The sequence below is a fragment of the Auxenochlorella protothecoides genome (assembly GCF_000733215.1).
Source record: "Auxenochlorella protothecoides strain 0710 unplaced genomic scaffold scaffold33, whole genome shotgun sequence".
Lineage (NCBI taxonomy): Eukaryota > Viridiplantae > Chlorophyta > Trebouxiophyceae > Chlorellales > Chlorellaceae > Auxenochlorella > Auxenochlorella protothecoides.
The window spans coordinates 619,908-647,176 of record NW_011934206.1 but is presented as its reverse complement, the minus strand read 5'-3'; the positions used below and the strand labels follow the sequence as shown (position 1 = coordinate 647,176).

Here is a 27,269-nt window from a genome sequence, read left to right as displayed (position 1 = left end):
GGTGGTCTGCGGCGCCGCGCACAGCGTGGCCCTGGTCTCCGTGGCGGGGCGCATGGAGGTGCGCGCCGCGGGCGACGGCGCCTACGGCCAGCGCGGGACGGGGGACCGCGGCGCGGCCCGGCGCTTCTTGCCCCTGCGCGCCCTGCGCGGCGCGGGCGCGGTCTGCGTCGCCTCGGGCGACTGGCACAGCGCCGCGGTGGGCGCCGACGGCGGGCTCTACACCTGGGGCCGCGGCGACTGTGGCCAGCTCGGCCTGGGCGACGACCGCGCACGCTGGGAGCCGGCGCGAGTGCCGGGCGTCGCCGTCGTTCACCCGGACCGCACGCTGCGCCGCAACCGCCGGCCCGCGCCGCGCAACGTGCTCCTGGCCGCGAGCAAGGGCGCGCGGTGACGCCGGCGCACCCGTCGCCCCCCATCCCTTACCTGCTGGCCCCCCCCAGCCCCGGAGCAGAACCCCTTGTACCTGACGCGGCGCATTGCCCTGAAAACCCTCATGCACACACTCTCCTTGCAAACTCTCATGCTGCTGACAATGACGTGCAACACCGACCTTGACGCCCAAGGGAAGTGGGAGAGTCCGGGACAATGCCCCGACGATGATGCATGACCCGAGATCGCGGGGCAGGGTCACACACATCTGCGCGCGATCGAGCACTCCGGGCGGGACTGCGAGGGCGGCGCTCCATGCGCGCGCATTGAGCCATGGCCGATCTGGGGAGAGAAGCATAAAGGGCTGAGAGGGCAAGCCCGGCACGTCGGTCCTTGCACAGACTCGCGACATAGCCAGGCTCTGCCTTCCACGCCGGCCCCCAGTACCACCACCAGGGTCACACCATGATCTGATCGACGCGAGACGCGCTGCATGGTGGAAGCCATGTCCGTGGAGGAGCAGCTGCTGAGGCAGGGCGGGGTCGCGAGCCAATCCCACTCCGGCCCCTGGGAGGGTCGGTACGGCAGGTTCACACCCGTCCAGCTCCGGCTGACGGCCCAGGGCGACATCGAGATCATCAGCAAGGTAGACCGGGCGGCCAGGAGGAGAGGGCACGGGCATGGGCCCAGGGCCAGGGCTTCCCACGGCACGGGAGACCCTCACCTGCGCTCCTTCCCCAAGCAGGCCTCCCCGCAGCCCTGCCCCCGGTACTGCCTGCCCTTCATCCGGGCCCCTCCTGGCCAGGTGTGCGGTGGCTGGTGCCTGGGGGGGCGAGGTTGGGGTGCTGGCGTGGATTGCACCCCGGATGCATGCGTCGCGGGGCCCAACCTGGATGGCCCCACGGCCTGATCTTCAGACGGCGGCCCCGGTCGACCCTAGCGACACCCATGATGCCTGGCTCCGCGCAGATCCGCGGCCTGGACGCGATCGGGGCCAGCGCAGAGGGCAGGACACTGACCATCTGGCACACACTCCCACCGCCGAAGCGGTCCGGCAGCCAGGCGAGGCGCAGGCGGCGCAGGCTCGCCCTCACACTGCAAGATGAGCAGGGGTGCGTGGATGCGGCCCTCGCCATCCGGGCCGCTGTGTCTGCAGCCGCCCCCAGGCGGCTGCTGGTCGTCATCAACCCCGTCAGCGGGCGCGGCAGGTGGGCTTTGTGGGAGGCGAAGACCTGGTTGGGCTGTTACCCACTCCCAGGGGGGGGACAGAAGGAGGAGAATCCTCGTGTGAGGAGACAATGAGATGGAAGGAGGCGGGGGGGGGGGGGTTCTTGGATGCCGGGCGGCCTGTGACGCTGGGCCCGCTGTGGCCCGGGTGGCCCTGCTGGAGGTGCGGTGGCCTGCCACCCCTGCTGCTTTGAAAAAGGTGTTTGCAACCTTTTTTGCACTCCGTTACTGGATCCTTGCCCGCAACAACAATGCAGGGGCCAGGCCCTCTTCAACAAGGAGGTCCAGCCCCTACTGGAGGCTGCCGGGATCCAGGCCCGCGTGGTGTGCACGACTTCCAAGGGCCACGCCACCGAGCTGGTCACGGGGCAGCGGCCCGACCAGATTGACGCCATCGCTGTTGTCGGTGCGCTGGCTGGGGTTGGCACGAGGGTGGGGCGCTGGTGCTCAAAGCCTGTATCGATTTAAAGGCAGCATGCAGGAGGTCCTGTGGCCTGCCAGGCCTCGCAGGTGGGCTTTGAACACAGGAGCTTGGATCCATCGCTGCATCTCGATCCGCTGGACACTCCTCCGCGGATGCTGACACCCTGTCCTAGCTCTCAAGGATCATGCCAAGCCCCCAAGCCTCCACTCCTGCCCGCTCAGGTGGTGACGGCACAGTGTTCGAGGTGCTGCAGGGCATGCTGAACCGGCCTGACGGGGAAGCCGCGCGGCAGCTGCCCCTGGTCCAGATCCCCGCTGGCTCCGGCAACGGCCTGGCCGCCTCCACAGGTGCGTGTGCGCCTGGCACCTGTGAGGCGCCTTCTGCAGGCTGCGGGGTCGGGAGGAGCAGGCGGCAGGATGCGGCCGGCGGGGCAGCAGCGGCGAGGCTGGGCGCACTTCCAAGCCCCGCTGCCAATTGCGCAGGGCCTTCATCCTGCGGAGGGACGCATGCACATCGGAGCGGCAGCACTGGCCCAGCTGCACGAGCCTGCCTCTCACCATCTGTATCATCTTCGACCCCACCCTCCGCACCCCACCCATGCGCAGGCCTGTGGGACGTGACGACTGCGGTGCACGCGCTGGTGAAGGGATGCACGTCGCCCATGGACGTGTCTTCGGTGCTGCAGCCCCCTGCACGCCGCGTCTTCTCCTTCCTCTCCCTGACCTACGGCATGATCCCCAACCTGGGGGGGTTCGTTGGATGCCGGGCGGCCTGTGACGCTGGGCCCGCTGTGGCCCGGGTGGCCCTGCTGGAGGTGCGGTGGCCTGCCACCCCTGCTGCTTTGAAAAAGGTGTTTGCAACCTTTTTTGCACTCCGTTACTGGATCCTTGCCCGCAACAACAATGCAGGGGCCAGGCCCTCTTCAACAAGGAGGTCCAGCCCCTACTGGAGGCTGCCGGGATCCAGGCCCGCGTGGTGTGCACGAATTCCAAGGGCCACGCCACCGAGCTGGTCACGGGGCAGCGGCCCGACCAGATTGACGCCATCGCTGTTGTTGGTGCGCTGGCTGGGGTTGGCACGAGGGTGGGGCGCTGGTGCTCAAAGCCTGTATCGATTTAAAGGCAGCATGCAGGAGGTCCTGTGGCCTGCCAGGCCTCGCAGGTGGGCTTTGAACACAGGAGCTTGGATCCATCGCTGCATCTCGATCCGCTGGACACTCCTCCGCGGATGCTGACACCCTGTCCTAGCTCTCAAGGATCATGCCAAGCCCCCAAGCCTCCACTCCTGCCCGCTCAGGTGGTGACGGCACAGTGTTCGAGGTGCTGCAGGGCATGCTGAACCGGCCTGACTGGGAAGCCGCGCGGCAGCTGCCCCTGGTCCAGATCCCCGCTGGCTCCGGCAACGGCCTGGCCGCCTCCACAGGTGCGTGTGCGCCTGGCACCTGTGAGGCGCCTTCTGCAGGCTGCGGGGTCGGGAGGAGCAGGCGGCAGGATGCGGCCGGCGGGGCAGCAGCGGCGAGGCTGGGCGCACTTCCAAGCCCCGCTGCCAATTGCGCAGGGCCTTCATCCTGCGGAGGGACGCATGCACATCGGAGCGGCAGCACTGGCCCAGCTGCACGAGCCTGCCTCTCACCATCTGTATCATCTTCGACCCCACCCTCCGCACCCCACCCATGCGCAGGCCTGTGGGACGTGACGACTGCGGTGCACGCGCTGGTGAAGGGATGCACGTCGCCCATGGACGTGTCTTCGGTGCTGCAGCCCCCTGCACGCCGCGTCTTCTCCTTCCTCTCCCTGACCTACGGCATGATCCCCAACCTGGACATCGGCACGGACCACTTACGCTGGATGGGCAGCCCGCGCTTTGTGCTGGGCGCCATCCACCAGATCATGAAGCAGGGCGCCTACCCCGCGCGAGTCTCCTTTGTGGATGTGCGGCACGGCGTGGTCCAGGGGGCAGGGCACGTGGAGGAGGGGACAAACGGCGCGGGCCCCCCAATGCGGCACATCGGCGCCTTCCAGAGCCTGCCGGACGGTGCGTGGCGCGCCTGTTTGGAGTACAGGAGCCCAGGATGGGAATGGGCGCAGGAGGCCTCGGGGGCATGCTGTCGAGGCTTCATTGTCAAGCGTGCGGTGTCGTGGATGCTGCACCCTCAGGCCTGCGCCTCAGATCTGACACTGAGTGCCTCCTGCAAACCCCACACTCCCCACGCCATCAACCTTCTGCACGCAGGCTCCAGTGGCATTGCCTCCCTGGACCTGCCGGCCCCCTGGCAGCCCCTGCTGGCGGGGGAGGTCCAGTTCTTCGCGGCCTGCAACATTCCCTGGCTGGACACCAATTTTCACGTCGCGCCGGGCACGCTCCTGCACGACGGTGGGTCACGAGCTGGGGCGAGGCGTCGGTGTTGGGTCCGCACCTTGACGGGCCCTGAATGTGTATGGCTGGCATGCCACTGGACAAGAGCTTTTCCGGATTTATCATCCCAAGTGTCCCCCCATCGGCAGGGCACCTCACGCTGCTGTACACGCTGGGGAGGATGGGCAGGCTCAACGGCCTCCGCTTCATGTCGGCGATGGACAGCGGGCAGCACATGGGTCGCCTCGCCCTCGAGCGGCCCATCGCGTTTGTGCTGGAGCCGCGGGCGTCCGGTGAGTACAGCTGGGAGGAACGGGGGAATTGTGCCCTGCGCTGCAGATGCGGAGGCATGCACTCGGTCTGGGACGAGGGCGAGAGCCCAGCCTCGGTCTCGAGCACTGCTTGCTGAGGGGGCTGTGTGGTCCATCTGAATTGTTTGCATGCCAGTCAGGTGCGGTGCAAGAAGGGGTCGGGCCAGCGGTAGACCCGTAGCGCGCCACTCCGGCGTCGTGCTTCCAACGATCATCTCCAGAAGCACCTTCCCCACCGACTTGCGCAGATACGTGGATCGTGGTAGATGGGGAGGAAATGGCGCACAGGCTGACCTTTGTGGAGGTCCACCCCAGCCTCTGCCGAGTCATCGTCTACCCACGGGACCCTGAGGCAGGCGAAGATGTGGAGGCCAGGGAGGACGGCGGCCACTCCCGGGGAAGGGCGAGCAAGGCGCACCGCCAGAGCTGATGGGCCAGCACACTGTTTTACCGAGCTGCAGAGACGCCCTGCTGCTGTACTGTTTTCCGTCCTGCGCATCACTCCCCAGTGTACATCATGAAGGACAGACGCCGCACACAGCCTGTCGGGAGGGAACCTGCTGAAACACAGCCTGGCCGCCCCCCCGGGAATCGCCTTGCGGGCCGGTGATTGATCTGGTAGCTGGCCTGGCGAGCTGCCCGCTGCTCATGAGGCCCTGCCTCGAGGCCCCTTCCCACGCCCTGAGCCTCTCCTGCCGCCAAATCCCCGCTTGCGCCCTCTGCCTCCTCGTGCCGATTTCTTCCTCACGCCTCCGGTTGGCGCCTGCAATGGGATTCAGACATTTGTGTGTGTGCATCCCGGGGGACCTCCTCGTGAGGCTGCACCATGCTGCACCATGCACTCCCAATTCGAAGGCAACCCATGACCCCTTCCCACATCCATTCCGCTAGCCTCACCCCGGACCATCGCTCCACTGTGCTCATGTGCGCCTTCTTCCCTCCAGATCTCTGCCCGCTGCCAGCAGGGGTGCTCGCCGTCGCGGCCTTGGCAACAAACTGAGCACGGTAGTTGATGTGCACGGTGCTGCCATCCCTGACAGGGAGTGGTGAGATGAAAGCAGTGTGCGCAAGGGACATGGCACCGAGCTGCCAGGGCATGCAGGCCTGCTCAGCCATGTGGCTGCATGCTTCTGTCAAACTCCTCTCCTCGTCCAGACCAGTCTCTGGGTAGGAGGAGAGGACAGTGACCCACCCAGCACACCTTGGATCGGTGCCACCCCTCAGGGCTTCCACCGGCACGAAATCGAGGAATCGCTGCCACCAGGGTCGGCAGCTGCCAGGCAGCCAATCTGCCGCTTCGAACTGGCCACAAGAGAGAGGGGGGGGTGGGGGTGCATGCGCCCTGTCTGGGCTGCTGGCCACGACGGCTTGGCCGTGGCAGGGGTGGCCCAGCTCTTCGTCCTCAGCCTCCCAGGCAAGCTGGGGCCCGGCTGCAGCTTCTGCACCCGGCCCATCGCCAGCACACGACCAGAAGGGATCTTGCGGCGAGGGGCAGGCAGCCGTGGGACTTGAGCCCGACCGGTGACCCAGCCTCGATTCGCCGGGGCCTTGCCGCCAAGCATGCCCTGAGTCCCCTCGCTCACACAGAGTCTCCTGGGGCGACCAGCCCTGCGGATGTGCGCCGTCGTCAAAGTAGGGAGAGCTGTGGATTGGGGTGCCATGGTGCTCTCGACTGTCGCAGCCCAGCGGAGTCGACAGCGTTCCAGCCAGTGCATTCCGCACTTTTGCAGCTGCGAGTGCAGTTGGTGGCTTGTATGGCCGGCCAGCCTCTGGCTGTGTATTGGTTATCTGGCCAGGAGGTATCAGGAAGTAAGCTCTCAATAGGACATGTAGAATAATCCTCAGCCTGCATTTCCCTCAAGTGAGCTACCCATCCATTCTTCCTAGCCTCGCCTGGCAACAACGCCCCTCCCCCTGCCTCACCGGTTGCAGGGCAGTCACGCGTGGTCTGGAGAAGGCGCGGGGCTGGAAGTGTTTCCGGGGGAGGCTGGGCAGCACGGCACGGGGCTGGGCAGCAGCGCGACGAGCCTCCGCAGGCGGCCTGTCGTCTACAGCCGGCTTCTCCAGGGGGGAATCATGCCACCCATCCGACTCGTCCCCCAGGAGATCGAAGCAGGGTGGATCATTGAGATCCATAACATCCGTGAGGACACCGGTGACCGTTGGAAAAGAGGGCGGGGGGGCCGGATTAGGCATATATTGTGTGGCGGCAGCTGTGGTGGGCATGTGAAGGGGGGCACTGGATGCCTGATCGGCCAACACCGCGCCCGCTTCGCGGGGATGTAGAAACGGAGGACATACATCAGGCCGAGATTTCTTCAGAGAGAGTCGACTCCGCAGCCGGGCACTGCGCGAAGGGCGGAAGATGGGAGAGGTGAGGTAGGGCTGCACGGCCTGCGGCTCGGCGAAGAGCAGTGCAGCCCGCAGACTCGAAAGCACTCACCCACTCGTCGACGCCATGGTTGGTCATATCTGTGCCTGCTCTGGGTCGCATCACGACGTCATTCAGCCGGCAGCCGGACCTGTCGCTGTCGATTTCGGATCGCTGGGTATCCAGAGCGCGCGCGTTCTCGTCTGCACAAAGCCCTGGCGATGTAAACGAGGTAATGACAGGAAATAGTACTGGTCTGGGTGTAAGAGAGGTATTGATTGCCTAGCAAGATACATCGAATGCGGTGTAAGAGGCTCCTAGCTGGTCTTGTCAGCCCGATTCAGCCCATGCACATCATTGCTTTCGTTCAACAGTAGCTGCCCTGCGCGCCAGGGCTGCGTTGCCATGTGCGTCACTGGCCTTCAGCTGTGGCTCCTCCGCCTCCAGCAGGCTCATGAGGACGGGGCGGCCACCAGGGCCCATCCCCACGGCCGCATCCATGAGCATCACCTCCCACTGATCCCCTTGTAGCAGGGAGAAGAGCGTAGAGGAAGCGAATCCCCCGGCACGGACCAGCTACGAGGTGTGGGGCGGACTCGATGGTAAGGAAAAGGGTAGAAAGCCAGACTGAGCCCCACATGGCGATTGCCAGCATGTCAAACCGCACACAACATGAGTATTATACACCGTGCATATGCCTACACCCCTACACTAGCTGACGCACCTTGACAGTCACGTCTGAGCCCCTCTCAGGTCCCTTGAGGGGGAGCGTCACTGATGCAGTGTGTCCGCCTCGGCCAATGACGACGGAACTGTCATACCACGGCCCGGCATTCACAGGTGTCCCGAGCTTCGAGAGGAGGCGATTGTGGGACTGTGCGGCGTCCATGACATGCCTGATGGTGATATAGTGGAGTCAATTAGAGGGTTCTCACGACTATCTGTAACACTGATTGTCAGGTTCTTGAGGCATGTCCAGGTTACAGCCTTAGACACCAGCAATCCCACTATCTCCATATCATACCCACCGTTTAGTCGTCAGATATATTGCCGCATCTCCCAAGGCATCCCATGCGTAATACATCGTTACGCCGACGAGGCCATATCCTCCTCCTCTTCGCGCAAGCTCGACTGCCTTGGCCCACATCCAGCGACCAGACAAGATTGATACAACTACTTTACAGATGCAGGATACCTAGTCGTATACTCATGTCCAGTATGAGTTTTACACCCATATCGCGATTGGTATGGTAAGTAGTAGATCGTGCAGATTGCCAATGCGCAACCACAGTTTCCAACCCCCACCCCCCCCCTGCTGCGCGTGAGAAGCTTGTGCAAGGCACGTACCTTTACCTTTCGGAAATATTAATGAGAGAGCTCATCAGCCAACTGAGAAGCACCATCTATCCTCAACGCCATTCAACCTGTAGCTACCAGTACTACGATATAATCTGGACGTCTTGCAACCGGTGACGCGATCGCGACAATCAGTAACGGGCCCGGTGATCATGTTGCAGAGATTCGTTCGTATTGGCCTGAGTAGCAATGCGCGTTGCATGGCGTACTCTGCGCAGGCCATGCGCAAAGCGCCTGAAAAGGTAATGAGTCTCAATATGATGGTATTGCGCTTCCATATGAATGTGATCAGCGTTCAAAGCTGCTTCTATCTCTCCGGCGTCATGCAGGTTGTCACACCCGGTCTCACAGACATTGTCGACGAGACCACCAGGTGAGGTGTGAGATTCATAATCTCGGTGATGGCATATGAAGTTGAAGGTCTCGTTTCATCTCGAGGGACTGTAACCTGTTGCGACACCCCAGTGGCCATGGTCGATGCCCCTTGCACTACAACGTCGTCCATGCCCGTGCTAGGGTTGTCAGCGAGGACGATTTTGTGGAGCTGGATGTGGAATACGATAGGTACGCATACTGCATTTGCTGGAAATTGTTTTTTATCTCGATATTCTAATCCAAACACGACATAGAACATCCATTGTGTTGTGCTAAATGGCCATTTGCTGCGGTCAATGTTTGTGATTCTGACATGATTACTGGCATTGGCTCCATCTTGCAGGGATGATCCCAAAGCCATTGCAGATATGTATGCCGCGCCCGAACCCCTCCAGCCTGTGGATCTGGATGCTGCGATGGACATGTACGTCCTATGAGGCGTAGGTGTCCATCCTTGTGACTGGGAGTCATCTTGTCCAGTCTGTAGTGCATGATGTTGGTGCAACGCCACCTGCTGGCTGGCTGCTTCGCACTCAAATCCCAGCCTTCCAAGCTCAGGAGGAGTGAGGCTAGCATCACCGCCGAGGACTTTGAGCCTCTGCACAACGAGCCCCTGGATCGGCCAGTGGAGCTTGAGACAGAGTACGACAGGTACAAATGGTTGACCATGAATGTTTAGGGCAGCAAGTAAAAAGAGCTCAATGGTGCAGAATACCAGGGAGCAGGTGAAGCAGTGCGCCATTACACTCCTCCTCGAGCCACTTCTTCAGGGATGACCTGGATGCCATTGGCGATATGTTTGCGCCACCCCCTCCCCTTGAGAACGTGGACCTAGATGCTGAGCTGGACATGTCAGTGTGCGGCCCTGTTTGATGTGTTGAATTTTGCGGGGGTTTCCAGGACGAGAGGCATGTAGCTGCAATCCAATGTCTTGCAGGCCGCAAAATCCTTTCATAGACTCTTGGGTGCCAAACCCTGACTCCAGGAGGAGTGAGGAGCGCATTACTGCCGAGGACTTTGAGCCTAGACAGTCGGTTCCCCTGGACCGCCCAGTGTACCTTGACGCTGAGTATGATATGTGCGTGGATGCTTGTGCTGGCGTGGTGGGAGGAATTCAGTACTTTCTCCATTGCATGCCGCGGTTTGCTTTGTCGGAGCAGAGGCCATGCCAGGCGCACCAGCTCCAGACCTTGGAGGCCTTCAGCTCGGATTGATGTTGTGCAGGTCGATTGAAGCGGATGATGAGGCGCCAGATGAGCAATTCGACGCGCAGGAGGCGCCTGACAAGAAGTGACAGCGGTCCTATGATACGGCTCAGAAGCCTGCCGGCATCCAGCGATGCTTCCTGGAGCCCAGAAGAGTGTAGCGGCGATAACTTTGCAAGCTGTGGAACAGCATCATGTCAGTGGCTGCCAGCAAACAACTGTGGGGTGGCTGGACCCCTTTCCATTTTAAACATGTTTCCATGAGCGTGCGTGCATTGTCATTACTTTCCTAGGCACAAAGTGTTTTTTAAACGGCCTCCTGACTGCTCATTGGTGGCCCCTGCGGTCTTGCCAAGCACCTGGAGGCATGCTGTTTGCATTGGACGGCTTACAGTCCAGCATCAAGCGAATGGCAGGGTAATCGACAGAGAATGGCAGCACACAGGTCGAGGAGGAACTCGGGGGAGCAAGCGCAAGGAGAAGAATACTCTTGGTATGGCATTGGTAGCGCTCAGGGGTGTCACGTACAATGGGAGGGCAGTGGCGTCCGGAGGGGAGAGCGGCCGCCCTTGTCCCTGTTGGGAGGATGTCAGTTGTAGAAGCGGCAGCAGGAGGCTGCATATCAGCAGGCACAGGTTGATGGGAGAAGGCTTGGATGAAGGGCAGTCGATGCGGGGTGGGCACGCTGCCACCACCGCATCTGCAATGTGCCCGATGAAAGAGGGTGCGGGGGCGCCCACGCCTGAATATTCGGGCCCCGACTCACACGCTCACACCCCCTCGCAGCCGACTCAGAGTCCCCGCCCAGGCAGCGCGGCGTGCAGGACGCTGATCCCCGCCGCGATGACGATGCGCTTGACCCAGGTCGTCTGCCGGGCGTGCGGCCGCCGACCGCGTGGCAGGCCATCCCGCCCCATCCCAGCGCGAGCGCCCGCGGGACCTGTGCGCCCGAACCCGGGCAGGGTCCCCGCCGGGTCGCACGCCGGGCGGCGCAGCGCCGGCCGCCGCGCGTCGAGCAGGGCGCCGGGTGGGAAGCGCGGCAGGTGCGCGTCCAGCTCAAAGCACTCGAGCGGGCGGGAGGCGACGCTGGAACCGGCGCACGGGAGGGAGCGTGACCGGTCAGACGGTGGGGGGGTGGTACTGGCAGCGGCGCCATCGCGGGCGCTGCCGCGTGCGGAACTGATCAGCAGGACGGGGCCGCCGGCCTCGAGGCCTGACGCAGGCGAGCTCGCCGCCTGCTTTGGGCGAGCATGGTCCCTGCGCAGGTTGGGCAGATGCACGAGAGATATGAGCAGGAACACGACCAGGAGAGGCTGCTCCGACCCTGACCAGGCCTGGCATCAGGAGTTTGAGGCACCATCCCGTTGTCCATCAGCCTGTGCCCCATCGAGATTCCCATGATGCCTGGGTGCGCCATTCAATTTCCCATCATCCCCCTGTCCTCGCTCGAAACCAACGCACAGTCCCCCTCCGCACCCACCTCAGGGCGCTTTCGTACTTCTGGACCAGCGACCACAGGCTCTTGGGCACCACCATCTTCACGATGGAGGGCCGGACCTGGGAGTCCTCAAAGTAGCAGGTGAGGAGCTCGGTGCCGACCTCATGCGCCTTGATGGCGATGCATGAGACGTATTCCCGCACGCGCACCGCACCCTTGACCGCACCCTCGGCTGCAGGTGGGGTTGTGAGAGGGTGACCGAAAGGAGCGGAGGGCTGTTGAAAGGGGCACACGCCGCAAAGCACTCGCTGCAACGCCCGCCTCGACCCGCCCTTCCCCTGCCGACACTCTGGCGCCCCACAGACACACTCAGAGCGAGGCTGTGCACCCGCATCCACCCCGCTCTCCTCACCTCCTGGCAACTCCACGTCGCGGCACAGCGCATAGCAGCCGCCGTCGGCCGGCCTGTCCCAGACGCGGCGCGCGTAGTGGTACTCGCGGGAGGCCTGCAAGGGATTGGCGGAGGCAGGCACATTGGATTGAGGCAACGGGGGGGATCCACTGGCTGGTGCGACCCAGGCACGAGCATGATCACTGCAATCCTCCATGATCCTTTCCTGCCACAACACCCTCCCTCTGCAATCCCCACCATGGGCCGGGGGAAGCGCGAGCGATACTTCTGCAGGCAGGACTCCGGGGCCTCGGGCGCCGCCTCCTCCGGCGCGACGCGCGCCACGAGGGTGGCAGCTTCGTCCCAACGCGCGCGCGCGGCATCGTCCAGGTGGAAGGCGCGGACGTCGGCGGGGCGCACGCCCTCCAGCACCGCGCGCGTGCGGTAGAGGTAAAGGCCGCGGCGCAGCGGCCGGCGCCAGGCCTCGTAGGCGATGCCGTCGCGCCTCTCGGCCACAATGCGCTCCCAGTCACCGGTTGCCGCCCCGGCGTCGGCGGCACCCAGCAGCGCGTCGCCGCCGCCCCACGCCTCGCGTGCGCCCAGCGCGCGCAGCGCATCCTCGCACCCGCCCTCGCCGAGCAGGGCGCCAAACTGGAGCAGGTGCTCGTCCGTCACCGCAGCGCGAACGGCGCGCGCCGCGCCGTCGTCCAGGCCCAGCGAACCCAGGGCGGAGGCGGCGCGAGCGGGGTCCAGCGCGGCGGAACGGGCCGCCAGCACGCGCAGCGCGGCCAGCCGCTCCGGCGGCGCGGTGACGAATCGCGCACCAACGCCCGCCTGTGGGGTGGCGGCGGCAGCGCTGCTGTCCCGCGCAGCGTCCCCCTCCGCGCGCCGGCGCCGGGGCGCGGCGCCTTGCGTCGCGCGCGGCGCACCAGGAGAGGACATGGCGCGGCGCATGGCCTCGATGGGGGGGCTGTCGCACACCGCCAGCAACGGGTTGAGCAGGGCCGACAGTGCGCCGGAGGTCCAGCTCCCCGCCGCCTCGCCCAGGCTCAGGCTGGCCAGCGGGGGCAGGGTGAGTGCCGACCGCTGGTCAGCGGGCGCTGCTGACTCTGCAGCCGCGGCGGGAGCGGAACTTGCCACCTCACCACGTGGCTGGCAGGCGCGGGGGGGCCCTGTCGCGTGCGCTGCCGGTGGGAGCGCATGCACACGGCGTGGCGCGGCGACGCGAGGCAGCGCGCTGTCGAGGGTCGGGCACGCGTGGGAGGGCTCGGCCGCAGCTACTACAGGGCCCAGGGATCCAGACAGCGCAGCCGCAAGCATCTGGTGCAGCGCCGTAGGGCCGGCGGCCAGTGGCTTGGCCAGGTCGCGGCCCAGGGCTGATGCCACGCCTGCTATGGCCACGCCGGTGACGGCCACCTGGCAGCATCCGCTGACCACCTGAGGGGTGGGGAGTGGTGGTTTGTGGGGGATGTTTGAGCGATGGTGGCACCTGGGGCACAGGCGACAAGTGGACAGGCATGCACCACCACATGCAATTCTACCTGTCCTCATCCGAGCCACCCCAAAGCTCTGAAACCTACCGGATACGACTCCAGGGGTGTCGGGGCATGCAAGCCAAGGTAGTCGAGGAGCCTGCGGGCGGAAGCCAAGAGAGGGTACCGTCGGTGGTGCGCGAAGACGGGCGCATCCGTGGCCCGGCCCACGCAGTGGAATCATCGCACCGCCCCAGCATTCCACCCACCTGGAGGCCGCATAGCAGAGGCACGCGAATGAGACGGCGGTGAGGGCTGTGGGCGCGGACTCCGACCGGCCCGTTGCACCCGCCCCGGCCATGGCTGGTAACAACACTCGCACGGGTGGAGCTCTGTACTCACACACTCACAACACGACACAAAAGACTGACTATCGATGTGGCATGCGTCTACTGTACGTGATCTTTCGAGAATCCGGACCTCTCCATCGCTGGATAAAGAGGGCGGATGGATCCAATCATTTCCATGAGGGGGTCGCGCGGTGGAAAGGAGGGCTCCGACACTCTGTGTGAAACACACTTGTTATCCACCACCCCCCTGCCCCTGCCCCAGACCCCGCTTCAGCCCTCTGCAAACCCCTCACATTCCCTGCAGCATCTCTATCCACACGCTCGTCACAGCAGCAGCTCCGCGATCTGGATGGCGTTCAGGGCCGCACCCTTCTTCACCTGGTCACCGCACACCCACAGGTTCAGGCCCCGCGCGTCGTCCCGGCTGTAGTCGCGCCGCACCCGCCCCACAAACACGTCGTCCAGGTGGGAGACGCTGAGCGGGGTGGGGAACCAGTTGGCCGCACGGTCGTCCGCCACCTGGATGCCCGGCGCCGCCGCCAGCGCGCGCAGCGCCTCCTCCTCGCTGATGTCCCGCTCGAACTCCAGGTTGATGGACTCCGCATGCGCGCGCATGACGGGCACGCGGATGCACGTGGCGGTCACGCGGATGTCCGACGTCCCCAGGATCTTGTGCGTCTCCTTGACCTATGTGGTCGTTGATTGATTTGGGGGGGGGAGAGTGTGCACAAGGGAATAGAGAACTGGCAGACCTGCTGCAGTCATCCCCAGGCAGATGACCCTGGAGAGGAGCTCCGTGTCATAGATCATGCCTGCATTCCCGGTGATCTCAACCCCCTTCCACCCCACCCCTCAACCCCCAGAATCCCACCCCACCGCTCACCATCTTCATCTCCTCCTCGTTGTAGCCGTTGTCGGTCATAGGGGAGTTGTGGGAGAAGACATTGAAGGCATACTGGAAGGGGAAGATGTTCTGGGTGACAGGCTTGCCGTCCAGCACCTCCCGCGTCTGCAGCTCCAGCTCCTCCATGGCGGCCTGACCCGCGCCGCTGGCCGCCTGGTAGGTGGACACCACCATGCGCTTGACCCCGGCCAGCCGGTGCAGGGGGGCCACCGCCACCAGGGCGATGATGGTGGAGCAGTTGGGGTTGGCAATGATGCCGCCGCCGCCCGCGCGGTAGCCGGCCATGGCCTCCGGGTTGACCTCGGGGATGACCAGCGGGACGCCCTCCGTCATGCGGAAGGCGCTGGAGTTGTCCACCACTGTCGCGCCGGCGGCGGAGGCCACGGCGGCGTACTTCTTGCTGATGGAGCCGCCGGCGGAGAAGAGGGCGATGTCCACGCCCTTGAAGCTGGAATTTGGGAGGGGCGATGAGTGGGTGAGGCGATTGCCGTACGAACTCCTATTGGACCTGCAGCTGCGGGGTGCAGTGCCCCTCCTGTACAGTCATCACTAGGAGGCCAGGTACCAGGACCCCCCAGGCTGCACTAGCTCGAATAAGGACGTGCCCCTTTTGAGTGCAGCGTGCGCTGCAGACCACTGGCTCAACGGCCTGCTGTTCACCCATCGACCCACCTGTCTTCTGTCAGTTCCTCAACGGTGTAGGTCTCCCCCTCGAACTCGTATTGCCGCCCTGCCGACCTGTGGATGAGTACCAGCGCAGGAACTTCAGCCTAGTCCAAGGCCAGGTGTACACAAGACATGGCTGCACTCCTGCCTGCCCACCCAACGGCATCAATCGGTCGCCGATCCAATCCCGCACCTGGCAGATGCAAGCATCTTGATGTTGCTGTAGGGGAACTTGCGCTCTGTGATGACCTGCGGGAGCGGCACGGGGCGCGGTGAGCAGCGGCGCGATGGGAGCCCCGGCCCCCCTCCCCATTGAGCATCAGGCCCGTCGTACCCGGAGGAATTCCTGGCCGACAGCCCCGGTGACGCCTGCGATAGCAATGGTGGGACCATTCTCCGTCTTGGCTGCGCGCACGCTCAGGCTCCGACGGGATTGAGCCCGGGACGGGGACACCGACGACCGCCTCGGTGCCGTGCCCATAACTGGGCAGCGCGTGGAGGACAGGTTCAGCTGCGCAGCCATGCCTGTACGACTGCAAGCACAAGGATGCAGTTTGATATGGACAACGGGTTCCTGGAGTGTAAAAGAGTCTGCATTGTGCATCGGGTTGTTGTTGGGCCTGCACGTGCCCACGTGACTGCTGCTTCTCCTGCTGAGGTAATGTGTGTACGCTGAATGCCCTGTATTGAATCTCCAATCGAAGCGGAAGTGCGTCGGTACAGAGACAGCACTTTTTATTCTTCACACGCCATGTGGCTCTCAGAAAATTGGTTGGAAGCACACAGAGCAGCAGGTGACAACAAAGGTGGAAAACTTGGTGCACTAAGGAACCAGGTGCTTCTCGTCAGGCCTCCTTGACCTCCTCCAGCTCCCCGGAATCCTGTCATTTGGAAAGAAGACTGGTAAATTAGGTACAGCTGGGGCGAACATGGGATCTGTTACGTGGATCTCCCTCATCCCCCTCCCTCACTCACAAGATGGATGATGAGCTTCAGCGGCTTGCCCTCGGGGTCCTTGGCGTCTAAAGACACCTTCCAGGGCTTGTTGGCACTCAAGGTTTTGCCCTGGAATTGAGACACGTCGGCAACGATGGTGCCCGTGTAGTCTTGCACCAGCAGGCCGTCCTTATACTTTGGGGAATGGAATACCGTGATGGGAGCAGTGACCTTCACCGTCGCTCCTTCTCCAAGCTCTGCTCGAGGGGCCGACACCAGCCCTCTGCACAGCGTCCGGCGCAGTTTGGGAGCCCGAGCGTTCGACCTGAACGCTGTCGAGACTAGATATGGTTGAAGGTGTGCATGCACTCCACAGGAAGCCTGACCCAACATCCAGGCGCGGCCAAGCGGGTCTGCGCAGGTGCACTCGGCTGGACGACTCCACAGTCTGCAAGAGTCTGCGTGTCAGTCGCTTCAAACTCAATATTCCGGCGGCGACCTCATCGCCCTGACAGGGCAGGGAAGTAGCGGTGGATGCTGGGCGGGGATCACCGCAGATATATGGGTGCAGCATGCGAAGCATCATGCTTCACTGGCCCTGCCCGGAATGCATGGTCTCCTGCCCTCCCACCCAACGGCCCTGATCCCCTCTGGTGAGGAGGCGTTGGCAAACCCAGCTGCTCACACACTGTTCCGAGGTGGCCTGGTCCCAGCTCCGGCAAGCCTGGTCCCGCAAGGGGATACTGTGGTCCTATGGGGAACTCGACATCCACGGCAACGAGCTTGGGGCCCGAGGCATCCTCTCCGTCCGTCAACTTTGCCTCCCAGTGCAGGGAGTACCTGGATGCTCGACTGTCAGATACGATCAAGGTGGGGCACAATGACGAGGAGCCGAGGGTCTGGGTGTCCTCCGCCGGCCCCAAACGCTGGTGCCCACGCCCGCACTTTCTTCCAGGTTATTCAGGTGGATGGCACAGGCTGCTGTTACATTTGCCCCACCCCCTCATTACTTGCAACCTTGCAGGAGAAATGGGCTCAGGGGGAGAGGGGCACCCCAATGAAGCTGAACAAGCTGTTGCTCAAACTACCTTCGTGAGTGCGGCGGGGGAGGGCACCGACCTGGCTGGTGTCATTCCAGCCCAGTGGAGCATGGACCTCAAGCTCGTTTCCTCATGCTCCGACACGCCCCTCCTCTGCCGCATGTCCATGGGTTGTGCCGCATGTCTCCTCCCGCATCGTTCAGTCCCTCCCCCCGCCCTCCATGTCCCCTCCACAGTCTGCACGACGGCCTCAGCCGGGCGGCCAAGGTGTTCCGCTCCCTTGACGTCCCGCCCACGGGCGAGATCTCCCTGGACCAGCTGCGGGCGGGTGCCAGGAAGCTGGGTTATGCAGTGGATGACGACGTGCTGGAGTCGGCCTTCGTGTCGGCCGACCTGGACCGCTCCTCCACCATTAACGTGGACGAATTTGTGGTGATCCTGGCCATCCTGCACCTGCTCAAAGGGCCCCGGGACGAGGAGGACGTGGATGCCGCCACGCTCAAGGCCTTTGAGCTGGCCACCCAGGCCTTCCTGTCCTTTGACAGCAGCCGCCACGGCTTCATCAGCCGGGTGGGTGTACGTGTGCGCTGGAATGAGGGAGGGCAAGCAGTGGCCAGGGATGCAGAGCCACAGGACTGGACCAGGAAAGCGCATCATGCCCTGGCTCGTCTGGCAGGGTGGGGTTACACCCATGCGCTGCTCACCTGCCTCCCCCCTGCCGCATGTGCCAGGATGAGCTCGAGTCCGCCCTGCTGGAGCCGCACCTGGAGAACATGCCGCACAGCCCGCATGCCTCTGCTACCAACACCATCGTTCCGCTGGTACAGCAGCGCTTCCTGGAGCTGGACCGGGACGGCAATGGCCGCATCACCTTCCCCGACTTCCTGGCCTGCATCACGCATTGGGTGGACGAGGCGGGCGAGGAGGAGGGTGAGCCTGCATGACTGCGGTTGCTTACAGAGAGTCAACAAAACGACCGCCCACCCTTCCCCCCTTGATACTTCCATCGTGCTGTCGGGCGTGGCGGGTCTTGAGATTCCTTCTGCCACTTGCTCCCAGCCGTGCTCCCGGGGGCGCGCTCTCGAGGCAGCATCTCTCACCTTGCGACCACCCCAAGTTCTCACCACCCTGCTCCTCTCGTTCATATTATCTCAGCAGCTACTTCATGTAACACGTAATGAACACACCATGGTGTACGAGGGGCAGGAAATGCGCCGGGCGCTCCTCGACGTTATACTCTCCCCCGCGAGGACGCACATGTATGCCGTGACCAATGAGAAAACCGATGCAGTGGCCAGAATGGAGATGTTCAGAGTGAGTTTAGATGTCTTCGGGATCAGCCCCATCTCATGCGGATTGTCCGACTGATCTCGAGAAAACGGATCGTCAACAAATCGGCCTGTCCTCGCCATTCCTGCAGGAGTTGTCTAGGGTGGTTTTACAAGACAGGGATGACGAAGAAGAGCTGCTGGAGGCTCGAAGTCAGGAGGTTGGGATGGCCAGCAGGAGCTCCCACCTCGTCGGGTCTGAGGAGCACTCAGAGGAAGAGGATGGCCCATCCCTGACAGGCTCAGAGATCAACGAGATACTCGACATGGAAGAGGACGACCCATACGCTTTCACCATCACCGACTAGGTCCCTTGTAAGCACCCTAGCGCTCCAGGGGGGCTGCTAATCTGCACGCCTTTGTCTTTCGGCTCTCCTTCCTGAGTTTGAGCTCATCAGACTTACAAATGACTGGGTGCAGTCAGCACCCATTTGTCCCAATGCTTAAGCTGATGGCACAGCCTTTCACATTGCCACGCCTTGTTTCACCAGTTGTGGTGCTGGAGGGCACTCTGCACAAATACTTGCTCCTGTGGCACGAGCCTTACTGTACCCAACAATGTTTCTGTTCTGTTTTCCGGATTTGGGTCGGCAGGCATCCCACTGTGGCCTTTGTATATACTCCTTGTCATCCTACAACCTAGATCAAAGTAGTGAGTGGTGTTGTGGGGCGCTTGTTCTCTACACCGGAGGTGGCCGTCGCAATGAGGGACCAAATCACCCGAGGGTTACCCGGGGTGATCCTTCAGAGCGAATCATCATCAGCGACCCCCCCATTCTGGATATGGAGGGAGTACGGCGATGGCCCACGCGTGCGCAACACGCGGCATCCCATTCAGCGGAATACTTTTCGTCCTGTGAGTACGAGTTGTACACGCACATCGGCCACGCCAGACCCGCGAAGGCCTGAGTGGGAGTCATTATTGCGCACCCACGTCGAGATACGAGATTGGAATACCTGTCCATTCATGACGGGCCTAGCTGCACATGGGAGCGCCCTGCGAGGCACCCATCACTTTTGTTCTCCTTCCGCGAGGCTGAGTACACGCACGTCGCGGGCATGGCACGGCCCTCGCCGCGGGACACCTCGAGCGGGACAGCGGTCGTGGACTGTGAGGTAGGTCCAGTACTGCAGTACTGAAGGCGATGCTCGGGTGCCAAAAAGCTCTCTTTTTTGATCTGAATCAACGCCTCATGCCCTTAAAACTATTGTAGGTCGGTCGCAGCTCCACAGGAGCGAGAGGCGCCGTCGGGCCCTCAGGATATCCCTCCACCCAGCTATAATCAGCTCTACACCGATGTGTTCACCTCGGCCCCGACCTCGATCAACACGAAACGCACCCTTCCAAAGCCCTCCAACGAAGCCCAGGGCCTCGAGCAGGGCAGCAGGTAAGAACCTTTCCAGTGGGGAGCACAGCTTGCGCCCTGCCTCCACACCTGGGACGTTGGGAGGTCACCGCGCCAGCAGCTTGCCATGTCGACCACCCAGGATCCCACAAAACACACTGCCGTTTGGCGTGCTACCAGGTCCACCCCTTTGACCCCTGTCCTGGTCCACACTGCTGCCCCCTCCCCAACCCCCTCCCCCCCTCCGCAGGCAGGTGCTGCTGAGCGACGTGTGGGCGCTGCCCAGGACCCGGTGGTTCAGCCAGCGCCAGTGGACGTCCAAGGACCGAACCTACGCCGTCTTCATGATCGCAATGCACGGCCTGGCCTGCCTGGCCCCCGCCACCTTCACCCCGCAGCTCGCCGGCGGCGCTTTCCTCATGTACCTCGTGTCTGGCCTGCTGGGCATCACCACCTCCTACCACCGCCAGCTGAGCCACCGCTCCTTCAGGACCCCCAAGTGGCTGGAGCACGCCCTGGCCTACTGCGGCGTCCTGGCCATCCAGGGGGACCCCCTGGAGTGGGTGCGTGGTGGCACTGCTGCTGGGACGGATAGTGCCCGTTGCCCTTCAGGGGTTGGGGGTTCCGTTGGGTGCACTTGCCGCGCAGCCACGCTGCCTTCGCGAATTCTTTCCCGTTCACGCTGGCATTTGCCCTCCTGAGCGCAGTTTACCCTTGATTTTGCGACTGTCAGCACCTCCACGTTCAGTCACATCAGCCATGGCCCCCCATACCCCGCCTCTGCCGTGCCAGGTGTCCTGCCATCGGCACCACCACCTGCACTGCGACACCCCCCTGGACCCCCATTCCCCCTATGAGGGCTTCTGGTGGAGCCACATGGGCTGGTTGCTGGATGATGGGGCCACGCAGCGCAGGATCGCGGACCGATCCAATGTTGCAGACATGGCAGACGACCCTTTCTACCAGGTGCTCGCAGGCTGTATGACGCTTGGCTGGTTGGGCCTGGAGAATGTGTGGGTTGTTCTCCAATCATTCAACGGCGCGTGTGCCAGACCTTACCCACAAGCCTAGCCAGTTGCATGCGTTCAAAGACCATACCAGTCTGCTTTCCTCCCTTTTCCCCACCCTCTTACAGCACCTCGCCAAGCACTTTGGCCTGCATGCAACGGCGCAGCTGGCAGCCCTCTTTGCTCTCGGCGGCCTGCCAGCCCTGGTGTGGGTGGGGGCCGTGCGTCTCGTGGTGGTCTACCACATCACCTGGTTCGTGAACTCCGCGGCGCATGTGTGGGGCTCGCAGTCGTACAGGACTGGTGAGCTGGAGTGCCGGACAGCGGCTGTGTTGGAAGGGATGGTTGGGGGAGTTGTGTGTCTTGGAGTTGAAGGTCGTGGCGGTGAGGAAGAGGATGTTGGCTGTTCGTGTCGACACACCTCGGCCCCTTGCAAGACGTGGGTTGCTGATCGCACGTTGCTCTTTTACAATCAACAGGGGACCTGTCAAGGAATAACTGGTGGGTGGGGCTGCTGGCGTTTGGAGAAGGCTGGCACAAGTGAGACAGAGGATGGAGTGGGTTCTGCCGCGGGGCTGGGAGTGCTTGCCTCTCTCCAGGCGTATGGTTTCATAGGCTGCGGAAACTAGGATCCGGAATATCTCTTTCTGCACGTGGCACCTTGGCTGGTGGGGTTGCAGCAGTAGAGACATCTGGTTCCACTTCTTTCCACCATCACTGTTTCTGAGAAGTGGTTCCCCACGCTCATTGTCACCTCTCCATAAACACACCATACCCACCTCGCAGCAATCACCACGCCTTCGAGTTCAGTGCACGCCACGGGCTGGAGTGGTGGCAGATCGATGCTACCTGGCTCGTCATCCGTGGCCTGCAGAGCATCGGCCTGGCCACGAACGTGAAGCTGCCCAGCGAGGCGCAGAAGGCAAAGCTTGCCCTCTAGACGTGTGATGCGTGGCCTCCTTGTTTTGCTACTGCTGTCATTGGAGCGGGACATTTCCTGCCGGATCATGCTGTATGACGTCGCCCCTGCAGCGGGCGCCCTCTGCCGACGGCTGAGCCTGTGTAATTTACTGTGCACATTGCAGTGCACGCCTGGATGGCCATTGTACTGCGTTTTCTTGCCCTCTTTCTCCTGCACCATCCCATATGTATGATTCCCGGGTTGAGCAAGGCGCCACTTTGTGCAGGGAAGGGGCACCATGGAGGAGGGAGGAGTGTGAAGATGGTGGACAGCTGGGCGAGGGGGTGTCACGCTACTGGCATCCAACCTTCTGCACAGAGCTGGTGCTTCAGGGAGCCAGCATTGAGTACTCCACGCTGTCAACCACCCTAGGTCTCTAAATGGCCATGGGCAGGCGTGGTGATCACCATGCCCGATCCCCTCCACGCCTGTGGGGGACCGGGCATCCGGCCGGGGCTTGCAGACGGCTGTGCCCTGGTTTCCATGGGACAAGCCTCCCTCTTGCTGTGCCTCCCTCCCCTGCTCATCCAGAGGGGAAGGAAGGGGTCAGTCTTGGTCTATCCTGCTGCCGATGACGCTCCCCTGCTCGACCACACCGGGCCCACACTCTTTTGCATAGTTGGTTCCTGCCTAGCGTACCGACCCCTCACGCCTCTCGTGGCGTCCCGAATCACCTGGTGGCCTGGTCCCCGCGCCCACGCTCCCTCAGCACTTTGCGGCACTCCTCCAGCTGCGCCGACGATGCTGCCAGCTGAGCGTTAAGATCCTCCACCTGGCACCAGCAGCAAGGGGTGTGCTATGGGGTGCAGGAGCCGCCTTCCTGACTCACGTCACCATGTACCAGTCCCATGGTGTGTGCCGGGTCTGGGGGCCTGCGTCTCACTTTCCTCCCTTGCCGGCTCTCCTTCAACCCCCCCCCCACCTGGCACCTGGACCTCCAGCGCCGCCCCGGCCGCTCGTGCACCCCGCTCCCCGCCCTCCAGAGCCTCCACGCGGGCGGAGAGGCTGCGCACCGCCTCGCCGCGCCGGCCGCACTCCTCGCGCAGGGCCTCGACATGCTGCGCCCGCTGGGCCGCCTCAGCCCGCAGCGCCTCGCAGCGCGCCCCCGCCTCGCCGGCGGCGGCCTCCGCCGCCTCCCGCAGCCGCTCCAGCTCCCGGCACCGCTCGCCGGCGGCGGTCAGGCGCGCCAGCAGCCCCCGCCGCTCCTCCTCGCCGTTCCGCTCCCGCTCCGACGCCTCCTCCTGCCCAGAAGCCAGTCGAGTTTCCAAGGAGTGGGTTCGCGCCCAGAGCCGGCCCTCCTGGACCTCTGCCGCAGCCAGCCGCTCCTGCAGCTCGGCGACCTGCTGCAGCGCGGCGGACAGGGCCTCGCCGGCCTCGCTCACCCGTGCCCTGGCAGCCTCCTCCCTGGCGCCCGCCTCGGCCACTTCCCGCGCCAGCTCGCCGCCCTCCATCCTGCTGTGCTGCAGCGCCCACGCCGCCTGCGTCAGCTGCGCACGAGACCCCTCCAGCTCGAGCCGGGCGCGGGTGGCGGCGTCGCGGAGGGCCTCGCCACGCCAGGTGAGCAGCGCGAGCCTCACACGCCTGGCATCCTTCCTCTCCCAGATGACCTGCTGGACATGCGCAGCGTGCCGCTGCGAGCGCACCCGCTCCCGCCACGCATGCAGCGCCCGCCGCAGTGCGCCGACGGCCACACGACGGCGCACCAGCCCGGCGAGCAGGCGCTCGCGGCGGCGCGCCCCGGCGAGCGCCGCCCAGGCGCGCAGCCAGGCCCGCGAGCGGCGGTCCAGCCGCATGGCGCACGCGGTCTCCAGCAGTCGCCGGCGGCTGCACATAGCGGTGGCCGCCTGCCGCCAGCCGCCCAGCAAGCGCGTCAGTGTCGCCCTCCAGATCTGTGCGACGACCGCGGCCTCGTGGCGCCGCGCCGCCACTCGATGGAGCCATGCATGGAGGACCCGCCGCTGAGCCGCGAGGGCACGCATGGCCGACACCTCCCCGCACCGCACCAGCGCCTCCTCCCCGGCCTGCCGCCAGCGCTGATACGCATGCCGCGCCACCGCGCGCACAGACCGCCTCGCCACCTCGGCGGCCAGATCCGGCGGCAGGTCTTCCGGCGCCAGCTGGCGCTCGTCCATGCAGAGGGCTTGCCAGGCCCTGGCGGCCCGGCGCGCCAGCGCGGCCTCGGCGTGGCGCCGCGCGCCAGCCTCCAACTCGGCGAGCACGCGGGTCTGGCGCTGACGCAGGCGCCAGGCGCGCCAGGCGGCGGCCAGCAGCCATGCGCCCCGGGCCGAGCGCAGGCGGCGGCAAGCCGCCTCCCGCCGGACGGCAGCCTTCCAGCCCGCCAGCAAGGCGGCCAGCCGGCGCTGCTCGCCAAGTGCCGTGGCCTGGTAGCCCAGCAGGCGCAGCATGCCGACCCGCCGAGCCCGCCAGCGCCAGGTCAGCAGGCAGCGTCGGGCCAGCGCTTGGCGGGCCAGGGCCGCACTGCGAGCAAAGAAAGGGTGGCAGGGGGCACGGAGGGCATCATGCTGGAGTGGAGCACCGAGTGTCGAGGAAGACCTGGCACACCCTGCCCTGGCCAAACATGACTCCTTACGGTCCAGCCAGCCCCCGCAGGCAACTGACGCTGCAAGCCACTCTGCCACGCAACCCTACCTGGCAAGTTCACGCCCTGTGCTCTGCTGCCTGGACCCCAGCTCCTTCTCCAGGTCATCGCACAGAGCCCTTAGGGCCCGGCAGGCGGCCATCTCCGCCTCCAGCTCCTCGCTCTGATCCACTGCACGGGCAATGGGGCGGGGGTGGGTGAGTGGACGGTCGAAAGGGCTCTGCGCCAGGGTCAGCTGTTGAACAACCCCATGTCCAAATTTGTCCGATGAGGCCGTTATAGAGCCATACATTGTCAGGCAACCTGACAATCTCAGCAACATGCACCCCCGCCTGCATGATGGGGCCGCCTGAGCTCATGCCAACCCACCGCGTATGACGACTCTGACGGGGGGGGCACTGGTTTCCAGGGCCTGCCGCAGACCCTGGATGGTGGACTTGAGGACCGCCACCTCAGCACGGTGTCGCTGCGCGGCATCCAGACTCAGCCGCTCTGCCACGCTCGCATCTGTCGTGGCCTGTGTGGGTGTGGGCAGGATATGTCAGTGAAGATGGGAGGAGTCTGGCCGCTTCTGGACATGTCCGGACCAGGCAGGATGGGGTTCGCACAGAGGAGCAAAAAGCCTCGATCTGTGCTGGGAACACGCGCCGTTCCATCCAACCGCACCCGCTTCAGTGCGCTCTGTAGGAGGGCCACTCTGCCCAGCAGCTCCCTGGAGTGTGCCTCCGCCTCCTGCTGACCGCGCCGTGCCAGGGCTATGGTGACAAACCCCTCCTCCATCTCCGTTCCCTGGTCGTCGCATTCATGAGGGGCCCCGGTCTGCATGGCATAGTAAGTGCTCCTCCAGGGCTGCGGAAGGGGGCATGGTTCCCTGCATGCTCGGCCAGTAGATTCTCGGGCAGCATCAGTGTTGGCTGTGTGGGAAGGCTGGGAATCTCGTGGCCCGAGCGCAGCTGCACTCCTGGACCCGGTGCTGCAGGGGAGCCCGCCCCCCTTGCCCAGCGGATTCTGGATCCACCGCTCTGGGCAGGCCTCCGTGCCTCCCGGCGCAGGGCTCCTGGCCTGGTCCCCGCTCGCTGCTCCGTGAGACTCCTGCCCTTCTCGGGCCATGGCATCACAGCCCGGTCTGCGCCGGGCAGCTGCAATGCTCCAGACCTCCCCGCTTTCCTCCGCTCTCCCTTCGGCCTCCCTCGCCAGACCCGGGGGAAGCTTTTGTGAGGAAACTGCTCCGCTGCCCCCACTCCCCTCCACGCCACTGGGGCGGCCCAGCCTGTCGCGCAGCTCCCGCACCAGGGCCTCACGCTCCCAGCGCTGCGCGGCGCCCGCCGCCGCCTCCCTTTCCAGCTCATGCGCCTTGCGCGGGGAGGGCGGGCGGGTGGAGGTCGCGCCACGAGCCGCGGCGTCATGCGCCTCCCGCTCCAGCCCTTCCGCCAGCTGCGCAGCCGCGGCCTGCTGCGCCGCCAACACGCGCGCGTAGGCGGCGCGCCAATCGGCCGCGCAGTCCCGTCCGCCGGCGGCGCGGTGCGCGCGCTGTGCCTCGCGCCGCAGCGCCGCGTCCAGCGCCGCGCTCTCCTGGGCTGTGGGCGCCGGCTCGGCGCCGCTGGCCCACAGGCGCAGCAGGCGGCCCGGGTCCGGAGGCCGGGCGGTGCCGCTGGCGACCGCCGCGCAGCGCACGCCCAGCTCCGCACGCAGCTCGGCATGAAGCCTGGTGAGCAGCAGCACGCGGCGCAGGGCGTGCGCGCCGCGCGCGCCACGCCGCGCCAGGCCCAGCAGCCGCGCCTCGGTGGCAAGCAGCGCGGGCGCTGCAGATCGCTCGACCGGGGTCACTGCGGCGCCGTTGAGCGAGGCCAGTGTGGATGGCAGGGTCGCCACCAGGTGCGCGCGTGCGTAGGGCAGGCTGGCCACGGGGCAGCCGTCGAGGTGCAGGGACTCGAGGTGGGGCAGGGCGGCCAGGGGCCGCAGGCTGTCCAGCGTCGACAGCGGATTGTCGCCCAGGGACAGGGCGCGCAGGCCCCGGAACGCCTGGATGCCTTCCAAGCTCTGCAGCAGGTTCTTACTCAGGTACAGGGTCTGCAAAATGGTGCAAATGAGTGGGGCCTTCAGGCGGCTCTCGGGCCATGCTGGGTTGATGTGTGGCAGCCATACCCGGCCTGGAGCCAATCCCCATAGGCATGTGCAACCAATGACCCAAATCATGATCCCAGTAACCAGACCGTTGCATGGATGTACTCGGGCGGGACTGTGCCGACGGCGCCGATGCCGCAATCCACGGCCGAGAGCTTGCGGCCGTCCCATGCGGGGCGACCGGCCTCCAAAACCGCCGCGAGGGTCAGGGGAGGCCCCACACGAGGCCTGATCCGCCCTTTAAGGCGGCTCAAGAGCTCTTTGCGATGGCATGCAGGCTCCCCCGGCCTCATGTCAGTCTCCGGCGTGCGACATATCGATGGCACCCATGGGGTTCATGCGTCAGCCACAGGAGCTTTGACGACAGCTTGTTCTGTTAACATCGACAACAAGTCACCCCAGATGTCTTGACTGGAGCCCAGGAGGGAGTGCATGCCATGGGATACCCTCGAGGTCCGAGCTGTGCCCTTCGTCCGGAACCGACGTTTGAAGGGCAGCATGGTGGGTGGGCTGGAAAGGACAGCAGCCGATCGTTTAAGCGCCAGCCTCCGCTAAACCAGATTCGTATGGCCTCACGGCGGAGTGCAGCTGTAAATTGTGCGCACAGCAATTGTTGTTGCGTGTCAGCTGTTCAGCATTGCATCCTGTGCTTTCACGCGGTTGGCTGTGGCCGCAGCGAGGCCGTCCCGGCCTGGTCCCCCCCCTTGGGTACCC

General features: G+C 64.4%; 6 protein-coding genes across 6 annotated transcripts in view; 3 read left to right on the top strand and 3 right to left on the bottom strand.

Annotated features, from left to right (window-relative positions):
- Positions 1–391, top strand: part of F751_3235 (E3 ubiquitin-protein ligase HERC2) — a gene marked incomplete at both ends in the record, with an annotated part of 2,875 nt that extends 2,484 nt beyond the window's left edge. Inside the window, one exon of the mRNA XM_011399103.1 lies at positions 190–391. Coding sequence (XP_011397405.1) covers positions 190–391 — 202 coding nt within the window. The remainder of the gene's footprint in view (positions 1–189) is intronic.
- Positions 392–862: 471 nt separating this feature from the next.
- F751_3234 (Sphingosine kinase 1) lies at positions 863–5,116 on the top strand (the record flags this gene model as incomplete). The annotated part of the gene is made up of 12 exons (XM_011399102.1): positions 863–1,015; positions 1,127–1,174; positions 1,339–1,577; positions 1,854–2,002; positions 2,242–2,367; positions 2,626–2,839; positions 2,929–3,077; positions 3,317–3,442; positions 3,701–4,054; positions 4,253–4,393; positions 4,525–4,668; positions 4,935–5,116. The coding sequence occupies 12 exons, from the start codon at positions 863–865 to the stop codon at positions 5,114–5,116; spliced, it is 2,025 nt and encodes a 674-aa protein (XP_011397404.1).
- A 5,668-nt stretch (positions 5,117–10,784) lies between these two features.
- Positions 10,785–13,655, bottom strand: F751_3233 (StAR-related lipid transfer protein 7, mitochondrial; the record flags this gene model as incomplete). Its single annotated transcript, XM_011399101.1, has 6 exons — positions 10,785–11,250; positions 11,474–11,663; positions 11,844–11,937; positions 12,081–13,259; positions 13,403–13,454; positions 13,564–13,655. The coding sequence occupies 6 exons, from the start codon at positions 13,653–13,655 to the stop codon at positions 10,785–10,787; spliced, it is 2,073 nt and encodes a 690-aa protein (XP_011397403.1).
- A 313-nt stretch (positions 13,656–13,968) lies between these two features.
- F751_3232 (Aspartate-semialdehyde dehydrogenase) lies at positions 13,969–15,695 on the bottom strand (the record flags this gene model as incomplete). The annotated part of the gene is made up of 5 exons (XM_011399100.1): positions 13,969–14,331; positions 14,528–14,996; positions 15,221–15,286; positions 15,408–15,463; positions 15,549–15,695. The coding sequence occupies 5 exons, from the start codon at positions 15,693–15,695 to the stop codon at positions 13,969–13,971; spliced, it is 1,101 nt and encodes a 366-aa protein (XP_011397402.1).
- A 1,208-nt stretch (positions 15,696–16,903) lies between these two features.
- F751_3231 (Palmitoyl-monogalactosyldiacylglycerol delta-7 desaturase, chloroplastic) lies at positions 16,904–21,811 on the top strand (the record flags this gene model as incomplete). Its single annotated transcript, XM_011399099.1, has 10 exons — positions 16,904–17,020; positions 17,175–17,242; positions 17,427–17,760; positions 17,922–18,120; positions 19,744–19,906; positions 20,115–20,427; positions 20,657–20,830; positions 21,000–21,174; positions 21,351–21,411; positions 21,658–21,811. 10 exons carry the CDS (start codon positions 16,904–16,906, stop codon positions 21,809–21,811), a joined length of 1,758 nt encoding a protein of 585 aa, XP_011397401.1.
- A 691-nt stretch (positions 21,812–22,502) lies between these two features.
- On the bottom strand, positions 22,503–26,848 carry F751_3230 (hypothetical protein; the record flags this gene model as incomplete). The annotated part of the gene is made up of 8 exons (XM_011399098.1): positions 22,503–22,604; positions 22,755–22,818; positions 22,994–23,439; positions 23,836–24,310; positions 24,482–24,602; positions 24,801–24,948; positions 25,098–26,501; positions 26,645–26,848. 8 exons carry the CDS (start codon positions 26,846–26,848, stop codon positions 22,503–22,505), a joined length of 2,964 nt encoding a protein of 987 aa, XP_011397400.1.
- Between the last annotated feature and the right edge of the window lie 421 nt (positions 26,849–27,269).